At 47.5% G+C, this 18732-nt stretch overlaps 1 protein-coding gene across 1 annotated transcript in view; it reads right to left on the bottom strand.

The window, feature by feature from the left end:
- Nucleotides 1-4708, bottom strand: part of LOC119460900 (unextended protein) — a 66037-nt gene extending 61329 nt beyond the window's left edge. The window contains exon 1 of the mRNA XM_037722025.2: nucleotides 4359-4708. Coding sequence (XP_037577953.1) covers nucleotides 4359-4540 — 182 coding nt within the window. The 5' untranslated portion in view covers nucleotides 4541-4708. The remainder of the gene's footprint in view (nucleotides 1-4358) is intronic.
- Between the last annotated feature and the right edge of the window lie 14024 nt (nucleotides 4709-18732).

The following is an 18732-nucleotide window of genomic DNA, read 5'->3' as shown; positions in this document are numbered from 1 at the left end:
ATAAACATGCTGGTTAATGTTGGTGAAGCGCATGTCCTGCCGCGTAAACCATAACCATACATGTACAGTACATCGCTCAGGGTGGACGCCTGAACTATTCTGCAGCGTAAGGGTCACTCGGAGTTTTCAGGTGGCATTCCTTTAAGTATTGAACACGCGCAATGCTGCTCGCATACCTTCAGTAACCTCACGACAAACTGCCTATTCTGCAAGACAAGGCCGTTGGCCGAAGAATTTTCAGCCATGTTCGACCTGCTTTGTCACCAAATGGGCAAGAGCTGATAATCCAGCAGCAGGGGTTAAACTTGCTTGTTCTCTACATCAATCAACGCAAGCAATAAAGCACAATTTCAACTCGTGTTCTACTCAAGATATACCAGAAAAGCGGGGAAACATTTATTCGGGAACAATCGGGAAAAGTTGTTGCAATATGACACAAACGTAGACCCGAGGCAGTGCACATTTTATGTGCGTACAAGCACGACGCTCTCTAAAAAGAAAAAAAAAAACACGTACTTGAATCATGGGCTGTCACGTTCCAAAAACCACGGTTTGATAACGAGGCACGCCGTAGCGGAGGACTTCAGATTAATGTCAACCATCCGGGGTTCTTTAACATGCACCCAATGCACGGTAGACAGGCGTTTTTACATTTCGCCCCCACCGAAATGCAGCCACCGCGGCAGCGAACGATGCTATCCCTGAATGGTTGAAGTATGCAGGTTATCTCAAATTCGGGATATGTTCATTTTCACATAGAGATGCGGCAATATGCGCCCATTACCTGCGGCGGTAGCTCAGTCGCTATGGCGCTCAGCGGCTGAGTATATACATATACATATACGATCGAGGTCGCGGGTTCGCTTCCCGGCCGCGGCGGCTGCATTTCTATGGGGACTAAATGCGAAAACGCTCGTCTCCTTATATTTAGATGCACGTCAAAAAACCGCCGGTGGTGAAGATTAATCCGGAGCTTCCTTCACTAACGCGTCACTCGCAGCCCGAGTGTTGCTTTAGGACGTCACACCCCACGAATCAACCAATCAATATTCGAGCACTTGATTTTCAGGTCGTTTGGTTAGTATTCCTGTATCTCGTACACTATACACACACATTACACACACACATTACACACACACACACACACACACACACACACACACACACACACATATATATATATATATATATTGCCGCGCGACTGGCCGCGCAAGGCATTCTGCGTGTATTCGCGGGCTTCTTTCACGCTCAGAAAGACACATTTATGTAGCACGTATTGAGCAACAGAAAGCTGTATCGGGAGTTTTTCATGTTGCTCTACAATCTTCTCATTGACACTTGGATAATTAGAACAGTACTTCTCGAGTTAGATAATTAATTACAATTACCTAATTAAATCTCAGTAACCAAAAAATTACTGGCGGCTACTCCACTGTACTGGAAACAATACGCACTAGGCTTGCTTCGCGTAACGCCTTTCCTCTTTTTTTAAATCGTGCTGCGTGATAGCTGGGACACCCTATATATATATATATATATATATATATATATATATATATATATATATATATATATATTCAGCACTTGCAACAGCTTTAAATTTTGTGACAAACACAGCACACTGTGGAGTGGAGTTCGCGACATTCTAGGATGAGTCACTGCAAAGCGAAGCACGTTTTCAAAGGCTGCAATACTTCGCATCACACTTGGGTTCCCCGTACGCGAGCTTACTCGCGCAATCTGCCTTTTTTTTTTTTTTTTTTTTCCTGTGCTGCCCTCTGCCGAACGCCGCTGGAAACGTTTTGAAAGGGTGCCGGCCGGGGCTTTCGCTGGTTGATTTGTGTGTAGTGTGTTTTCGCTGGTTGATTTGTGTGTAGTGTGCTGCAGTTGTGCGTTTCGTGGATCGCGATTATAATGGCTTCTCCGGGGTAGCATGTCCTACCTGGAAGCCATGTCGCACTCACCGACCACTGGATGAGAAAGCATAAGCGCTGAATTGTGCTAACAGTGCGACCGATAAAGGCGCGCTGAGTTCCGTCTGCCGACGCGCGGCTGCCTTGGAGTTTGTTGTTCTTGATTTTCGGACTAGCACCTCGCTTTTTGAATTCCCTTTACACATTCTTTAGACATTTCGCATATTCAAGAAGTCTTGAGCGCAGCATTTCGCGTTGGATTTACCAAAGCGGTGCTTTTGTCATCTGCAGCCACAGATCGTTAATTGTTAGCTTCAAATATTGTAGAAACGGCGCATCGCTGATATAAAATAATGTCAAAACGTAGCAAAACATACATATCTGCGCATATGAGCCGCGTTGTTACACCCCGAGACGAGTCAGTATATGAGCGGCCGAGTCACTTTAACAATGGCAACTGTGATCCAGATACATATATTACGGGCTGTTATTTTGATTGTCGCTTTTCCTTAACTACTTCTTACTTAGAGTTGACGCGTGCCATAACGTATTATTAGAGAAAACTGTGCTCGGCATATGCGCTCATTTATAGGCCGTGTAGTTCTCTCGCGAAAACGCGGATGCCAGCGCGCTGACACCATTGGTAACTGAGCGAGGTGGTTGTTTACGCTGTTGTACCGAATGCACCGTCTCTTGTTTCCCGTTTGGTGTAGAGGTAAACATGCATCTCGGTAATTAAGAAATGTGTCAGCATAACAACACGTACAGTTCCACCCATCTACTTATAGCGAATGCGACCGGCAGTCTTCGGGAACGATGACGCGTATACATATGTTGGCACAGTGGTGTGTCGCCGCTTATTATGTACGCGCCGTGGGGAGAGTAGTTGATACCAAATCGCTGGGGCCAGAACTAAAGCATAAAAGCAGTTGCCTTCGTCCTGACTGCTTATATTTCAGTTCAGGCCAAGCGGTAGCGGTGCACGAACTCGACTGCACCAGGTGTAACCTTCGCTAAACAGGATCAACATCGGCTCAAAGTTGATGTGCACTGCTTGAGAGGGCTGACACTTATGCACTCGAACTTCGAAGGCACATTTCGACTCATTTTGAGCGTGATTAAATATACAAGCGAAGGCACTGCGGCTATCGCGTTGTCGGTTCGACGGCCGACAGCGTGGGGTTTGGTCGAAGGATCATGGTCGGCACGCTCATTTTGTCGGTGCCGTCGACAAGAAAGCCCGTCGCGCTACGACAACTCGTGCCCGTCGGTTGCGTCGTTGTCGGCCTATTATGATAAAATGGTCTCAGCGACACACTGTGCTGAGTAGTCGGCCAATCATTGGCGTCAGCGTCTTGCAGGTTTCGACCCAGTGTTACCGCGCCTGAAACACCTTCAACGAGTACGTGAAGTCAGGCACGAGCTGCCACCACCAGCAAGAGAGGGCCGACGCTACTAGAAGACTTCGTCAGCAACATAGTGTTATTGAATTGTCGCCCAAGTGTAACGCAGGGTTTTTTCGATAAATGTGCTAGCCATCAATGAAAGGCGGCAAATACGTGGTTCGCGGTGCAGCCCGGGCGAAGCCCTGGCCGCTTTCTGTTTTAAAGTGGAGTTACAGTCTTAGGCGCATGTTTTCGGTACCGCACCGGCGTATAGAGCCACCAATGGAGTTGCAACGCGGTACACAGCACGAGTGTTTGCTGCAGTACGCGTTCGGGCGCTTTTTTCTTTTCGGTAGACTGTCCCCCGAGATCAGGCCGCACGGCCGCGCGCGCGTCCCTTCCAAAATGTTTTGCGGCTAATCCGCCTTAGGGCAGGGCACATGCGCCGGAGCGCCATGGAAAAAAAAAGGCGGATTGTCGATTGTCTGCAAGTGCTCGATTTAGGTCCATGCTTGCGGCTCTATCTTGTCCTGATAACGTAGCCCTTGCAACAACTCTCGTGCTGCAATATCGCGAACTTCGCTTCCTTCCATAATGCCGTGTCAAGCTGTCCCAAGTTAAATATAGAAAGTACCCCCTTCGTTACCTCCGCATACTCCACCACAACCTTCGATAGCACATGCGTGCCTGCAACACCTTCTATTTCCCGAGGAATCAGTTATAGCCCGCAAAGAAATTTCTCGTCTCCTTATCGCATTCTTAAGAGAGACTGGTTTGATAGACATTTGGTGAAACACTGCTGTGATATTGTAAGCGACGCTCGGGCGGAGCAATTGCCGGCCTTGATCGCCAGGCTATAGACCCGCCTGTTGCTACAATCCACCACCACCACCACCACCACCACCACCACCACCACCACCACCACATCACCTTACTTTACACTGACGCGCTCCCGTGAATGTCCAGGCACTGAGGTATCATAAGCCCAATGCCAGGAAATTTACGGAGGTGCTTCCGCCAGCAAAGTGTAAATCGGCAGCGTTGCGAAGCATATCATTACCTGCAGTACCTTACGCTGAGACGTGGGCGCCGGCTCACGACCGCTTCGGCCGGTGGTCTCGCCGCCGGCGAGTCTTCTTCGTCGTCGGCGTCGCGTTGCAGGTTGCATTGAGATGTCACGCGAGGAGCAGAGGCCGAAACCTCGTAGCCTTTCTCACTGGCATCACAGAACACGCTTACCATATCCGAAGGAGAGTCGTTGGCTGTCTCTTGAGTTTCGAGTCCTTTCGTGCTGCAACATGAGGTTGAACCGCTCGTTCTCTAACCTACATGCCTGTGCGCGTATCGCACATGGGGCGCGGACCGACCGGCGCTTATCGCGTCGTTCCCGGGCGCGCCGATAAACGGCGCTGTGCAATTAAAAACAATCGATCTGTCCGCGCGGGGCTCCAGTGGAAATGACGGCGCGACAACGGCACTTGACCTGACGCCGATAGCGTTGTATCTGTCCCCGCCCCGTCGCCAGTTACAAAAGCTTGCTTGTCTCAAAGCCTATCTCCATGGTGTCGTGCGCGTGTCCGGCGCATTCGCCACGCACTACGAATAAACATGGTCAAGCAAGGCGATGGCGCCGACTCCGCCATTAAACGCCCCTTAGTTCTTCACGTCCTTTATTTTTCTACATGTAAATCTGACGCCGTAAACGGTATGAGTCGGCAACTCGTACGCATTTCAATCAGTGCAATGGTTGGACTATATACGTATGTGCTAAATGACTTGCCGTAAACACAAGTTGTTGCTAGAACGAACCCCAAGCTCGCGGTGAGACATTGAGTCACTCACCTTGCAAGGCTCGCCGCACGTGATTTCCGATGACTCAACACCACCCCTTAACAGTCAACGCTCCTGAGTTCACGGCGAAGCCGAAGGTCAATGATCCAGGTAAACAAAATTTTAGTTGTAGCTTTATTATTTAAGTTTTTGCAACGAACGCTGCGTTGCAGCAGGTCGGACGGACGCGTGTCTGCTGTAGCTCCCATGATTGTAAAATCGATAGTTCCGATGGTTATCCTGATTTAGATTGTCAGAGTACCAGGTAAGCAGAGGCAAATTTTCTAACGCCTTCCGCAGTGTTATTTAACAAAATTTGTTGAATATTTATGTTCTCTTTTATACCGAGGTGAAGGCAAATTTTGTTGCTGGTTCCTTGGATCGAGTACTACTCATGAAAGTTAAACAATTAATTAATCATGTCATCAATCACTGTTTAATTGAGCGCAATAGTAATTAGACTTCATTAATTGAGAAACACGTAAACAGAGAGTAAAACATTTTATTTTTGTGCTTTAAAACGTGCATGTCGGTTGAGCTCAGAGCCATACGTCGAGAGCCTTGCTGTTATCCCTCTTTGGAGGGAGGAGCACATGCTGGGGGACGCTGCGTTCAATCAATGGCCTCATGGTCTGTTTCGAAAGGCTCATTCGATGAAATTCGTCGAGTACCGCTGGTCTTGACGTTAGGAAACCGCGGTCAGCAACCCGGCATTCGAGCGAAATGTGAGATCGGTGTTGGTGGGGAGAAGATCATGGAGATGGAGGGCACTTCTATAGACTGTTTTCGTGTTGGGGCGTCCGCCATAGTGAATTCAGAGCGGTGGAGCCTCCGTGATGAGGTTTCGTAGAAGGTGAAGACGTGAGGGTGCGTGAAGAGTGTTTGTGTCTGAGAATGTTCGTGACTTGTCGCATGGCGCAGACGTTAAGTTTTATCAATCAACCAATCAATCAATCCACATTATTGTTCACTATCACAAATATGATATATTTTACATGAGAGACAGAGCAAGAGAGAAAGGAAATGGGGAAAAGGCAGCGAGGTTAACCGGAAGAGAAGCTTCTGGTTAGCTACCCTGCACTGGGGGAAGGGTAAGAGGGAAAAGGAAGACGAAAAAATAGCGGAGAACGAAACTGAACGCCCGATAAAAATGTTAGACCATAGTGCCACCTGTTTCAATAAAGGGATTAAATCAATCATTTTCGTGCTCTAAGAAATGCATGTCAGTGGATCTCAGAGCCATACCTCGAGGACATTGCTGTTATCTGCCTTTGGAGGGAGGAGTACATGCTGAGGGACGCTGCCTTTAGTCAATGGCCCCATGGACATGGTCGAAGGGCTGCTTCGATTAAATTCGCCGGCATGAACTTAAAAGTATGGCAACTCCTAATTATGCGCAAGCGTTACTGTTGAGAGAAACTTTCACTGCAGAAACTAAGAGCCAACCTGTACAGGGGGCAGGCTTCTGCTATCGTTTGTGGTACTACGAAGTGATGTTAATCTTCGTGTTGCTATCCTCGCCTAGCATTGATGTTACTCCGCAGAGTAGTAGCTCGTATTCTTCTGATGCGACACTGGTTAGCGCTACAGGCTGATGAACTAAAACTATACTTATTTCATACTATGCTTTCAAGCAAATGTTGAACTAAAAAAAATCAACTTTGGTCTTGAGCACTCCTACAGACTCCTACAGAATCGTATACTCACTCCTGTAGTTGACAATGTATGTTGGCTTCATGTGGTTGTAGTGATTAACAAAAATTTAGGGCGCTTCGGTTTCCGTTATTCTTCTCCTTTCATAACACCGCCCCAAATGCCACTTTGAAAAACGTGAAAGTTTCAACACCATTCCAGACAGGTGGAATGGAGGGATGCGCGTTTGTGGATACTCCCATCGGGTCGGCCGTATATGTGTAAGTTTCAAGACGATTCGATATCGAGGCAACCAACAACAACGACAACGACGACACCAATTACAACCACCAAGTAAATATAACATAAAATATAACTACATGAATTGGATATGCAAATATTATATTTTTTTCGGCAACGTTTAACTTTCGGACCAAGCTCCAGACTGCCGTTATATTCCGCAGCCCGCTGATCCCTCTCGTTGAACTAATGCTGAAAAGAACCCAGCATAGGTGACACGCTTCTGTGACCTTTTGTAGTACCACGAAGTAATACCGATTTGTACAAGAAGCAGACTTTTCTAACAAAACCCACCCAGTCCTCCTTTTCTGAGCCATATTTTGACGCAACAAACTTTGTCAGAGCGCCGGCATACATACGGCATACATTTTGCTGAAGAAACGCGTCGGCAATGATCGATAAAACGCTGAGTGCGCATGGCTTGATACTATGATTATGGTTAACCCAGACCTCGTCGGCACAACCGCACTGAACAATTTAGTAACTAAGCTTATGCATTATGGGAGACAACTGGGAGAATGTCCAGCGCTGCGCTGCTGAGAACCGGACATTGGAAAGTTTGTCATCTTTGATGAACATCCGTGTGCTCGAGCATCGGCGTCTGAATAGATTTCACGAAACCAGAAGCATTTCTAGCTGCACAGCAGGGTCAAGATCTCGGCGCAGGCCGATGAGTCTGTATTTAGGCGCAGGTAGTCTGGACCGCCGGTCCGAAAGCGTCCCCTCAAGGGCGACCGCGGTGTGAGCCGCGATTACGACCGCGTTGCTTGATCGGCCCCACTGGTCCTTCCGCCACTGAAGGCCCAGTGGGCCAATCAAGAAACGCGTTTCGCGCACGCGCCTGCCGTTTGATTGCTAGGCAACGCTGTCCAGCCGTGGTCACGTTTCTATTCTTCCTCGGCACCGCGGTGGAGTTGTAGCAAGCGCGGGGGTTCATTACAGCCGGCGTGCACAGGCAAATACGCATCAGCAGCCGTCGTTATCGCCGCCCGCTGACCCAACAGTGGCGCGTCCAAGGCCGCCCTTCAGAGCAACGCACAGCTGTGGCGACCGCGAAGAAGAAAGCGAAAGGTCGCGCCACTTAGCGCTGTTATTTCCTCGCAGTGGAAAACCACGACGTCTTCCCGACGGTTGTGCGAATGCCACGTCGCGCGCGGGCGGTCTTCGCTGACAGAAGGCCCGACGCCGCCCCCTTTGCCCGTCGGTCTCGTCTGGGTACGAGGCGGCCGTGCCGGCGGTAAACAACGGAACGAGGCGTGGTGCACATCAAGCCCGCCGTGACAACCCACCACGACGGGCAGGGCCGTTTTTGTGGCCACTTGCCACGGCGCCGCGTCGCGGATAACGTCCCCCCCCCCTTTCCATTTCCCCGTTTGAGAGCCGCGCGCTTCCCGCCTTGCTAAACGCGCGACAAAGGGGCGCCCGGGACAGGCTTATGCCAGGTATAGAGAGCGACGCTCTGTCCACGCGGATATTAAAGAACTAATCAGGACAGCTTCCATCGTTGGTGCGCGCGCGCTCTGCGGCGCCCCGGCTGCTGCTGCTGCTGCTGCTGCAACCCCTGAAGCGCGCCGCCTAGCTGGCTCTGTCGGCACAGGGGGCGCGGGCGCACCGCTGTCAACTCGTCTCGTTCCCGCGAGTCCCGATATTATGTTTTTTTTTTCTACGCTTTGCGCTTATTTCCTCGCAGCGCCATTTCTGGATCCGCCGCTCGTGTGATTGTCTTCGAAGCCCTCTCCGCTCCGACCCTGCGCGCGCGCTCTTCATTCCAGGCGCGTTCGGCTGCTATAACGCGTCGACGGGGCGGCATTGTGTCGCCTGCAGCTGGGAAGGCCACGAGGCGCCGTCGGCCCGGAATTGGCGAACGAGAGAACAAAGGAAAAGAAAAAGCAAAATTTATAGCTCTCGAAATTAAGATGGCTGCCTGTTGAGTCTCCGGCATGCTTCGTTTTGCCATCGTACGCAGACAAGTAAACGCGAGTCAAGCTCAGTGCTGAAACTGGAATCGCAGATTACACGCGGGCGTGTGCGGAAAAACAACGCCGCATAAAATGCCGGCATACGAAGACGCAAACTAACGCCATGCCTCACGTGTCCTCGAAAGCAACTGCTTTCCTAATTAAATGCGGACGAGACGGCGCCAGGAGGCAATACTGGAAGATCGTTCCCCTTTTCTCGTCGGTGGCAAGCCGGCTCGCGAAACGAAATTGATACAAACGAAAGAGAGAGGACCTGGCTGCTCCAGCTGGTTTCTAATCTCTATGGGACTGCCACACCCGGTGCGCCGTCCGGGACCTGCGGTGGTATAAGATCGCGGGCTGGGGGCGATTTCAAAACGCACGGAGAAACGCTCTCGCAAAACGCTAGTGAAGGGCAGCAATGGCGCATACCGAAGAGCGGGAGTCGCTGAATCTAGCGCGGAATAAGCAAAACAAATGGCCCATAAGGCCGAACAGTAGCCCCACGACTTCCACTGCGCGTCTCGTCTCAGCGCGGCCATTCTATTGGAGATGCGAGAGTGAAAAGAAAAAGGAAGAAGGAACAGGGAGAGAGAGAGAGAGAGAGAGAGAGTCAGAAAGGGACGAAGCGAGCGTATCACTTTGCAAACCCCCTCGTATCATGGCACGCTGCGATGCGCGCCAGGAATGCGCTGCCCGACTCTTACCCAGCGGCCGCAGAGAAACAATGCCGATACGGTTCCCACGTGACTGCCGCGTAAATGCGGAGGTTGGTGAGCGCGTGTGATTTTCTCCATCGATCACGTTTCTCACGGGTGTGGACGCGTCCTCCCGGGCGCGCACTGCTTGCTTTTCCCATCCAGCGTTCCCGCTCCTTGCGCGCTCGGTATAGCCGCCAGAGCCGGGCTCCGATAAGGAGGCTCGCATTTCAGCTCGGCCTCGGCAGACCCACCTGCTTGCTCATCGTCGGCCGCTGACGCGAAGAAAACGAAGAAACGAATCGCCAGCAGACGCTCGGGAGCGGTAACTGAGAGACCGTGAGAGAGCATCGCCGCGCGGGGACTTTCAGAAATAAAAAAAATGCACAAGCGCAGGCTTTCGCAACCCCTTCTGCTGCACCGTGGGTATGGCGCGAAGGAAGTTTGGAAAGAAGAGTCGCTCCAGGGCGATCGCAATTTCGGCGAGCGTCGGTTTTTGTCTGTCTTTCAACCTCTCTGTCGTCCTTATGAGCCGCAGTGATCAACGCGACTTGATGAATATATACGCCCAGCGAAGCGTTATGATTTCAGTTTTTTTTTTTTGTCTTCTTCTTTTACCGACTTTAGTCTTGCCTACTTTCATTATCAATCTGCCTACAGGGCTCCTCCGGTTGACTTCCCAGCGATTCTCATTACATTATCTTTCAGTCTTCTTCTGGGACAAAAGAAGAACAAATGGAAAGACAGGCTGGAAGTTTAACCAAAATATTGACGTTCCGCTTGGCTACCGCGTCCTGGGAGATGGGGATAAAGTGAATGAAACGTAAGAGTAGAAGTAAGGAACAAACGTAACATCTACTCCCGATGTAGTGTGCAGGAGCATTCGTAAGATATTTTCTTTTTGCTAGCCCAAAAAGGAGCGAGCACCGGAAAAATGCACCTTTTTCTCTCTCTCTCTCTCTCTCTCTCTGACGTAGAGCTGTGGCTTCAATGGGCGATTGAGGCCGCATTGACAATCGCCCAATCATTGGCGGTTGTCAACATTTGCAATTCACCTGCATTTTGCGCCAAGTATAAGCTACATGTGATCTCTGATGTTTTCTCGTTTGGCTTGTCAAATAAATAAATAAATAAATAAATAAATAAATAAATAAATAAATAAATAAATAAATAAATAAATAAATAATAGTTGTACAGGGGACGAGTGGCACGTATGTCTACACTTGTGATGGCACCGACGTGCAGCTATTGTTACTGCACTTACTGGAAATGGAACGCTTACGTTTGGGTGTTTGGAAGCCAAATGTGTAATGCAACGCATTCTTTGCGAAATTCAAGCGCTTTGAGGGAATCTATTTATCGAGCTTCCTACGATCGTGATGCCATCGTGGTCGTTTCTTCAGCTGGGAATATTGGGAGCCTCAGCTAACTTTAGCTAAGCTGCTCAAAAAAAAAAAGAAAAAAGAAGAAAGAAAGAAAGAAGAAAAGAGAGAGAGAGAGAGAGAGATTAAAAAAAACATGGTGCAAGATACAATTTTTAAACCTACGATGCTTCGTCATTCATGGTCTGATGACTAAACACCGTAGGATGGCACCGGTTTCGAGGAATGCGCCATCAAACTTGCGATAAAAATGCACTGTTGTTCCACTTACTTTTTTGTGAAAAGGCTGTTTTATGCATTGAAACACAAAAGTAACTGGATCGCCAATTCAATTCATCGGACACCTTGAAAATGAACATCTCGAAACTAGTGCAGTCCTTAGAATTCGTTCCAAGTGGATGACATGACAAGAATGACATGGGGGGCTATAACGTAAAATGATTCCAAACTGTTTTGATTCCAAACTCCTGACGTCAAATTTACGTAACCACCAACGCAAGCATCGGGCGGTGACCCGCAGCGTTGTCTGAACAACCCAATCAAACACTCTCCTCGTTTATAGGAGGTCACCTTTGTTCGCTTTCAGAAAGCCAATAACATTGTCTACACTCAGCGGTTTTTCTTATCTAATTGGCTGACAAGAGGCGAGGAGCACACTCTAGTGGAGAGGGTTTCGATGGGGCCGAGCCAGCACAGTGAAAATAGATAACCGCATGAAGAGGGTGGTGCCGGCTTCTCCGATTGGTCCGCTTCGCCTTACTTAGCTTGCGGTGGCTGGTCGAAAATCGCGGCGGCGTGCAACGGAAGGATAAGAATGCCGCTAAAACGGATCCTCAGCAAGGAAGAGTTGGCAGAGCGATGTCGTATGCATGCCGAAAGGGCTCGATAACGTTTTACTGCCACATAAAAAGGTTTATCATGCGCAAATAAATACATGCTCACCGGCAGGTGCGAGTAGCGAGGGCCTGAGCGATCGGCGGGCAGCCATCTTCTATTCCTTTCGGAACGGGGCAGTCTGTGGCTATTCAGAAAATTTTTCAGTTTTGTTCGGCATATTAATGCATTTTTTTTCGCGTACACGTCACTTTGACGTGGTGAGTTTTCGCGGTTTTGTGAGGTCGCGTGACAGACAGGCGAAGTGGGCGTAGCCAGAAAACATTGGTCCAATAGCAGAGGGCTAATGGTGAAAAGGCGTCGAATCAGGAATGATTATTTTTCTTTTGGGCGGTTTAATCATGCATAATCAGTGTGTACACCTTATATCAGATGGGGAGCTATCGCGGTTTTCGTGACGTCGCGTGACAGACAGGCGAAGTTGGGAGTGGCCCGAAAATGTTTTGACCAATCGTAGAGGCTGATTGCAGAAATTGGAATCAAAACAGTTTGGAATCATTTTGCGTTATAGCGCCCATGGCATGACATGCTCATGCATGTTTTGTCATTACTGTCATGTCATGACGTACATGGCATGTCATGCAATTCATGGCACTCATGTGATGACACGCATGCCATTCATGTGATGTCATTCATGTGATGACATTCATATATGTGAATACCATTGGCATTACATAAATGTCATCACATGAATTCACGTGCATTCCTAGGATGACGCGTGACTGCGAAAAAAAAAATTGCTTAGGAGGTAGCTACTTCCTAAGCAATCCTCTTTTTTTTTCTAATTTGCGTCCGTTTTGCCTGTCACTGCGACGAAAACTAGAAGCGGGCAGGAGGGTGGGGGTAGCGTCGTATATGCCGAAGGGGTTCAAGGGAACTCTGGTTCGGGCCCTTGCAGTCTTCTTTCTGTGGTCGCTGTGGTTACGTTACGAGCCCGCGTTAGCGGGCTCGTAACGTTTCGTAATTTATTGCTGGGTTGTCAACGTAGTCACTTATACTGCGTTATTCGTTGGAGCTCTGTGCCCGCGTACAGTTACACAGTTACAAATCAAATCTCATTCTGTTTGAGTTCGGATGTCAAATGCACTAACTATAATTTCTGCATTGCGACATCACCGTATGACGTTGTGCCTTTCCTGGTCTGCTTCACTGAGACTTTGTCATTCGGTGTATTGCATGCATCCACTCTGTTGAAGAGCAGGATCTGCAGTCTACAGTACGTTGGATTAGAACTTATTTTAAACGACACGAAACAAAATGTACAGTTGTCATGGATGCTGGCGAAAAGGAAAGTAGATCTGACAAAGCGCCCGCTCCCCTAATTCTCATTATCCTCCCCTCCCCCCCTTTCAGCGTTTCAACTTCGGCTAGATATTCACTGAAAAAAAAAAAAAAGAATCTGGTAAGCTCGACCTGCAAAATTATCAACCGAAAAAAGTCAGCAAATGTTCTTAAAATATATTCACTGAAAAAAAAAAATATTGGCGGGTACACCGAAAATGTACTCCGAACTTCGGGAAAATAAAGAACCTAAAATGCTGAACCTTATAGTCATGTAGTTACGTGGTATGGTATATAATTATGTGTAATTATGCGCTTTTGCTTAATTATGGAATTGTACGAGTTTATACATGTTTGTGAGAGTTCATGTACTATATTTTCTGGCTTTCCGGACACGTGTGCAGAACGTTGTATGTGTTCATGCTCTCTGAATGCACTCGTTTGGTGATTTCATTTTGTTTGCCATGTGGCGAGGAGTAGACATAAAAGGGCCAATCCCTCCTTTAAGGTTATGCCTATATAAAAAAAGAAAAAAATAAGGAATACTCAAGGATACCTACTCTGGGAAACCACAAGCCAGCAAGACAACGGACGGAGCACGAGATTAGGAACATGATTAGGAAGCAGATTTAGCGCCAGTCAGACGAGCCGTGCCGCTTGCTCGATTGCTCCTTAACACTATAAACTAGCTTCGCAGCAGAGCTTATGCAGCATCTAACCCAATTTACCGTTTCATGCAAGCTTCATGGTGGCTCGCGCAACACTGTCACCAATTTTGAGCACAATTCTTTCAACGGTTTCACTTCTTTTTCTACTCCACAATAATTCGTTTCCACTGCTGGGTATTATGGGGCTATATAGAGCCTTCTTCGCCCAACTACACCACAAAGATGCAGAGGTGCTAACAGTGTTGGCAACGCTTACCGACACCTTCTATAAACTACGTTATAGGCCCAGCGATAAACGCGGAGGTCACAAGCTTTTGGCAGACCGGCAGCTCTTAGTTAATCATGAATAAATATAGTAATAGAAGAGTAAAGAACACGGGCATCAGGACTGTCCCACTTGAACTGTTCATCGGCCACAGAAAGGATAAAGGGGAGAAAATTATGCAGAGAATAACTGTTTAATGGCGCACGGTTATCCCCTATTTTTCCCTTACTTCTACTATGTATCAAAGCGCGAGAAACAAAGCGTGATAGGTGTTCTTATCGTAACAACGACTCCATAATTTCCGGAAACATTAGTTCAGCAAGAAACTCATAAAAAGTCAGCGGAACAACCCCCCCCCCCCCCCCCCCCCCAAAAAAAAAAAAAAAAAAAAAAAAAAAACTGTTCCAAGCGGTAGTTCCGGCCCGTGCTGTCTATTCGCGTGCATCATCACACGTGTACCTGTTGCGTCACAGCGCTTTCGCTCATACGTTTGTCGTATAGAGAAACGTATGTTTACGGGAAAGGCTATCAGTATCAAAGCATTCTTACATACTAAGAAAAGCAATCAAAAGCGTCAGGCCGAGTTCGCTGTTAGGTATTTTCACGGCACAAAACGAAAGCCGCGGAAGTGCCAGTTTCTGACTGTGGCAGCACATGTGGGTGCCTCGTGGCTCAAGTCGTCCCAGATAACAGCGCGTGACCCGACAGGCGCTGGCCATCGGGAATTATATATATATATATATATATATATATATATATATATATATATATATATATATATATTTAAGGATTATAACGCCTGCGGCACTGCTGCTCCGCTGAGCGTAAGGTACGAAATTGTGCAACACGATTGCACAGCCTCGTTTTGTTTCTGCCTCAAAAAATCGGACGTGCGCTGTGATAGATCTTATAAATGTAACAGGGTGCCCCCCGTTCTCCGGTAGTGCATAGTGTTGGGGAGAAAAAAGCAAAAACAAGTAAACGAACGGATTGCACTACCCGAGAGAAATGCACTGTCGCGAGCTCTCCATTTGCTTTGCTCAACAGCTTTGCTATGCGACAGTGAAGCAACGTGTTACCGAACAAATTAAAAGCTGCGACGACGACGTTTTCCAGCTGGTTCTTGAGCAAAGAAAACGAAAGCAAAATTCTGGGCTCGACTTTGTCCCGGAATGCGTCCTTGACTGTCCGAACGACGTTATGATACTGGTTTCCCGGTACATGTCCAATTTGGCTGTTCGGCTGGAGCGACTCCCGTGTTCTGCAGTAGCAAGTTTGCTGCTGATTACTTCGCTGAAAAGCACCGACTCATTGAGCGCGTGAGCCTGCAACTTTAACCTCTCTATGCGTTCAGGGAGAGCAATTTCCTGCTCTCCGCGGGCGGGGGGCTTCCTCGTGACTTCTAACGCTGCAGCCACGTCGCACCGGCTCAAACAATTTAACTTTTGCTTACTTCATATGTATGTGGCCTTTGCACAGTCTAAACTTTTTGTTTACGTATTACAATGGCCATCACGCCTTCAAGATTATAAGCTTCCCCTACCGTTTCTTAGTTGGCCGTTTGCGTGAACAGTTAAAGTATCCGCTTTTCTTTAGTGTAGCACGAGCCATAGCCGTCTGTAAAATGAACAGGTCAATTTGGAAAGACGTAACAGCAAATGCCCTGCTGTCACGTAATGGTAGTCAGCTTTAAATGCCGTAATTGTTACAGAATACAACGGTTATGGACCACCTCCTTATCTGCCCTAAACAACATAACCCGCTTCCTCATAATTCCACACATAACACTACGAACTCGCGTTCGGTCCATTCTTTAGAAAGCTGTCTTTTTTTTTTTTCCGTGGCTTCTTGCACAGTCATTGGCTTCATATCAGAATTTTCTTTTCGCCGGGTTCCAAGTTTCAGCTCCATAGGTGAACACGAACAGAATACAGCTATAATGTGTACTTTCTTGCATGGGGATATTGGAAAGGTGCTATTCATTTCCTTCTGCCAAATGCGCTTCAAGTGGTTCTTATTCCCCTGAGCACCGACTTCTTTCTCATGACCCGGGTCCACCATGACAACTTGGCAGTGACCACTGCATTCGTCCCATACTATCTCCCTATCACCGCTCCCCATCGCTTGCTATAGCCCCCGCCAAACGAACGTTACTTAAGTTCTAGTTTATTCTAAAGCTTAGTGTAACATTTCTCGTACGGAGGTCCCCGAAACAATCGTTATAACTTTTGTCTTTGTGCATCTAAGAAGTATTCATTTTCGTTATCTTTATTACAGAATTCTTTTTTTTTCCCCCACTTATTTCGAGTTAGCTGAAATGAGTCGAATAATGACCGCTCGATTGAGAGGTGCATTAACTGTTGCACGTATGTTGTTTGTTTTCAGGATAACGCCGGGAATTCCCTCGAAACGAGCGATGTCCCGCACAGTCGCAACGACACAAGACGGTCCTTAAATACATTATCTGCTGCACGGGCAATGCGGTTGCTTTTCTTGCTCTTTCATCGATTGATTGATTGAATTAACTAATTTAACGTCCCAGGGCAACACAGCGGCTCAGGAATAATTATAACACGGGGTTTTTGACGTACACTAGAAGCTCGATACACACACACATTATATATATATATATATATATATATATATATATATATATATATATATATATATATATATATATATACTCGACCGCAAAGGTCGAGATCAGAAAGCAGCTTTCTGATGAAAATGCTCGTTGAAAAATTACTCACGATAACAAAGAAGGAAACAAACGAAGACAAGCAGCGTTGCAACGTTTTCTTCGCAGCGGCCGGCCGAGATGCGATCTTCACGCGTACGGCGGGGAAAAACCGGGCACGCGACACTCTCGCTTTGCACTTTCAAACCAAGGCTGCGGCTCAGTGGCGCGACGGCCGCACCCGAATCCCCGCCGCGGTGCAAACAGACACGAGTGGGCGTTGGTCAGACTCATTTGTTTCTATACAAGAGTCAAGGCGACGGAAAAACACGGGCTCTCCCTTGCCTCACTGGCGTATCCTCAGTTTAGTCGGCGCAGTTGCGCTGCGCCGGCTGTCGTTTGCAGGGCTGGTCTCAGCGCGGCCCTCGTTTATAGAGCTCTCATCGGCAACGACGGTGCCGAGGGCGAAGCATTTTACTTTCGCCTGTTTCCCCGCAAGGGTCGAGCATTTCTTTTTTTTTTTTTTTTTTTTCTCGCTTCTTTTCTCTGAGAGTGCAAGCTTCGCGTTGCGGCTGTTTGCAGTTAGTTGCCCCTAAATCGCCGTTCTTTAATAATTACCGGAAATTGCAAATCGCCCTAAAAGAAGCTTTTTCTCCTTGCGTCCCGCTTTGAGGGGAGGATTATAGAGTTAATTTTAACAACGGTGACAAATTGTGGCGCTTTTTTTAGCGTTCGGTTTGTATGCGAAAATCGGTGGGTGCAGAGTTTGGTGGTTAACAGGGAAATGTTTGTTCGGGGTCCTCCCAGTGTTTTCTTGCAGTGGTGGTTCTCCAAGTACTGGACCCTACCTCCGATGTTAGCACCCGCGGTGGCTGATCGTTCTCCCTTTGCGTGCTTCCCACACGTATTTAAATGTTTAGCGCCCTTACACTTTTTATTTTCATCGTGTTTCTCTCTCTATTAATTTCATTCTGCCTTGCTTTCTTTTTCTTTTTCACTGCACCGTTGCTGTTTATTAATGGCAATGGCGACGCTTACGTGGCCTATCTTTCCAGTTTTCTCGAATTATTAACAGAAATCTGCAAGAATAAGAAGAGCGATAGAAAATGTTATTGCATTTGTGGTTTATGACTACGCCTTGCTGCATTCCAATTAGTAAAAAGGAAACACACCCACACACACTAAAAGCGGACTAAACCGCAAGCAGATACTGACGAAGTATATACCATAAAATTCAAGCTTGCTTTATCGTGCTTTGCTTTTTTTTTCTTTCATCCTTTGTATCAATGCAAATACGTATATCAGGGTGCTTTTATCGGAATGCTCCATTTTTGTTTCAGGGCCTTTCAATTTTCTTCACAACTATTACTAGTGTGGCCGATGTGCGTGCATAAACAGATGAAGCTTATGTCGGTGGCTTTTACTTGTTATGAAAATTTTCTTAGAGAAAATGAAAACTTGAACTTGAACTTGAAACCACGCATGTTTGTGTGCGTACGTGTTTGTGTGCTTTGAATTTGGACGTTCTCGACCGTCTCATCGAGACCAGAAGATATTCACAACCAGACAGAATTGGCTAGTCCCGTTGCTCTAAACACTAATTTCCAACAGTCCATTTTCACTCATTCATTATTTTTTCTACCAAATCACTCCGTACGGTGTCACTTTAGTATAATTTTCATAGATAGCTAGGCGCGACCTCTATAAAGTCCGGGCACTGTTGTTGCAATGCTTCGACGCATTTGACCTTGACTGATTATCTACGAAAAAGACATATACCTGTCTTTTGTTCTCTCTCTCAGGCATAAAAATCTGCCGACTCGATCCAGTGATATCTCCGGCTCTGAAA

Source organism: Dermacentor silvarum, chromosome 1 (assembly GCF_013339745.2).
Source record: "Dermacentor silvarum isolate Dsil-2018 chromosome 1, BIME_Dsil_1.4, whole genome shotgun sequence".
In the NCBI taxonomy this organism is placed as follows: Eukaryota; Metazoa; Arthropoda; class Arachnida; order Ixodida; family Ixodidae; genus Dermacentor; species Dermacentor silvarum.
Note: the sequence above shows the minus strand (reverse complement) of the source record. Positions and strands in the feature narration are given on the sequence as shown.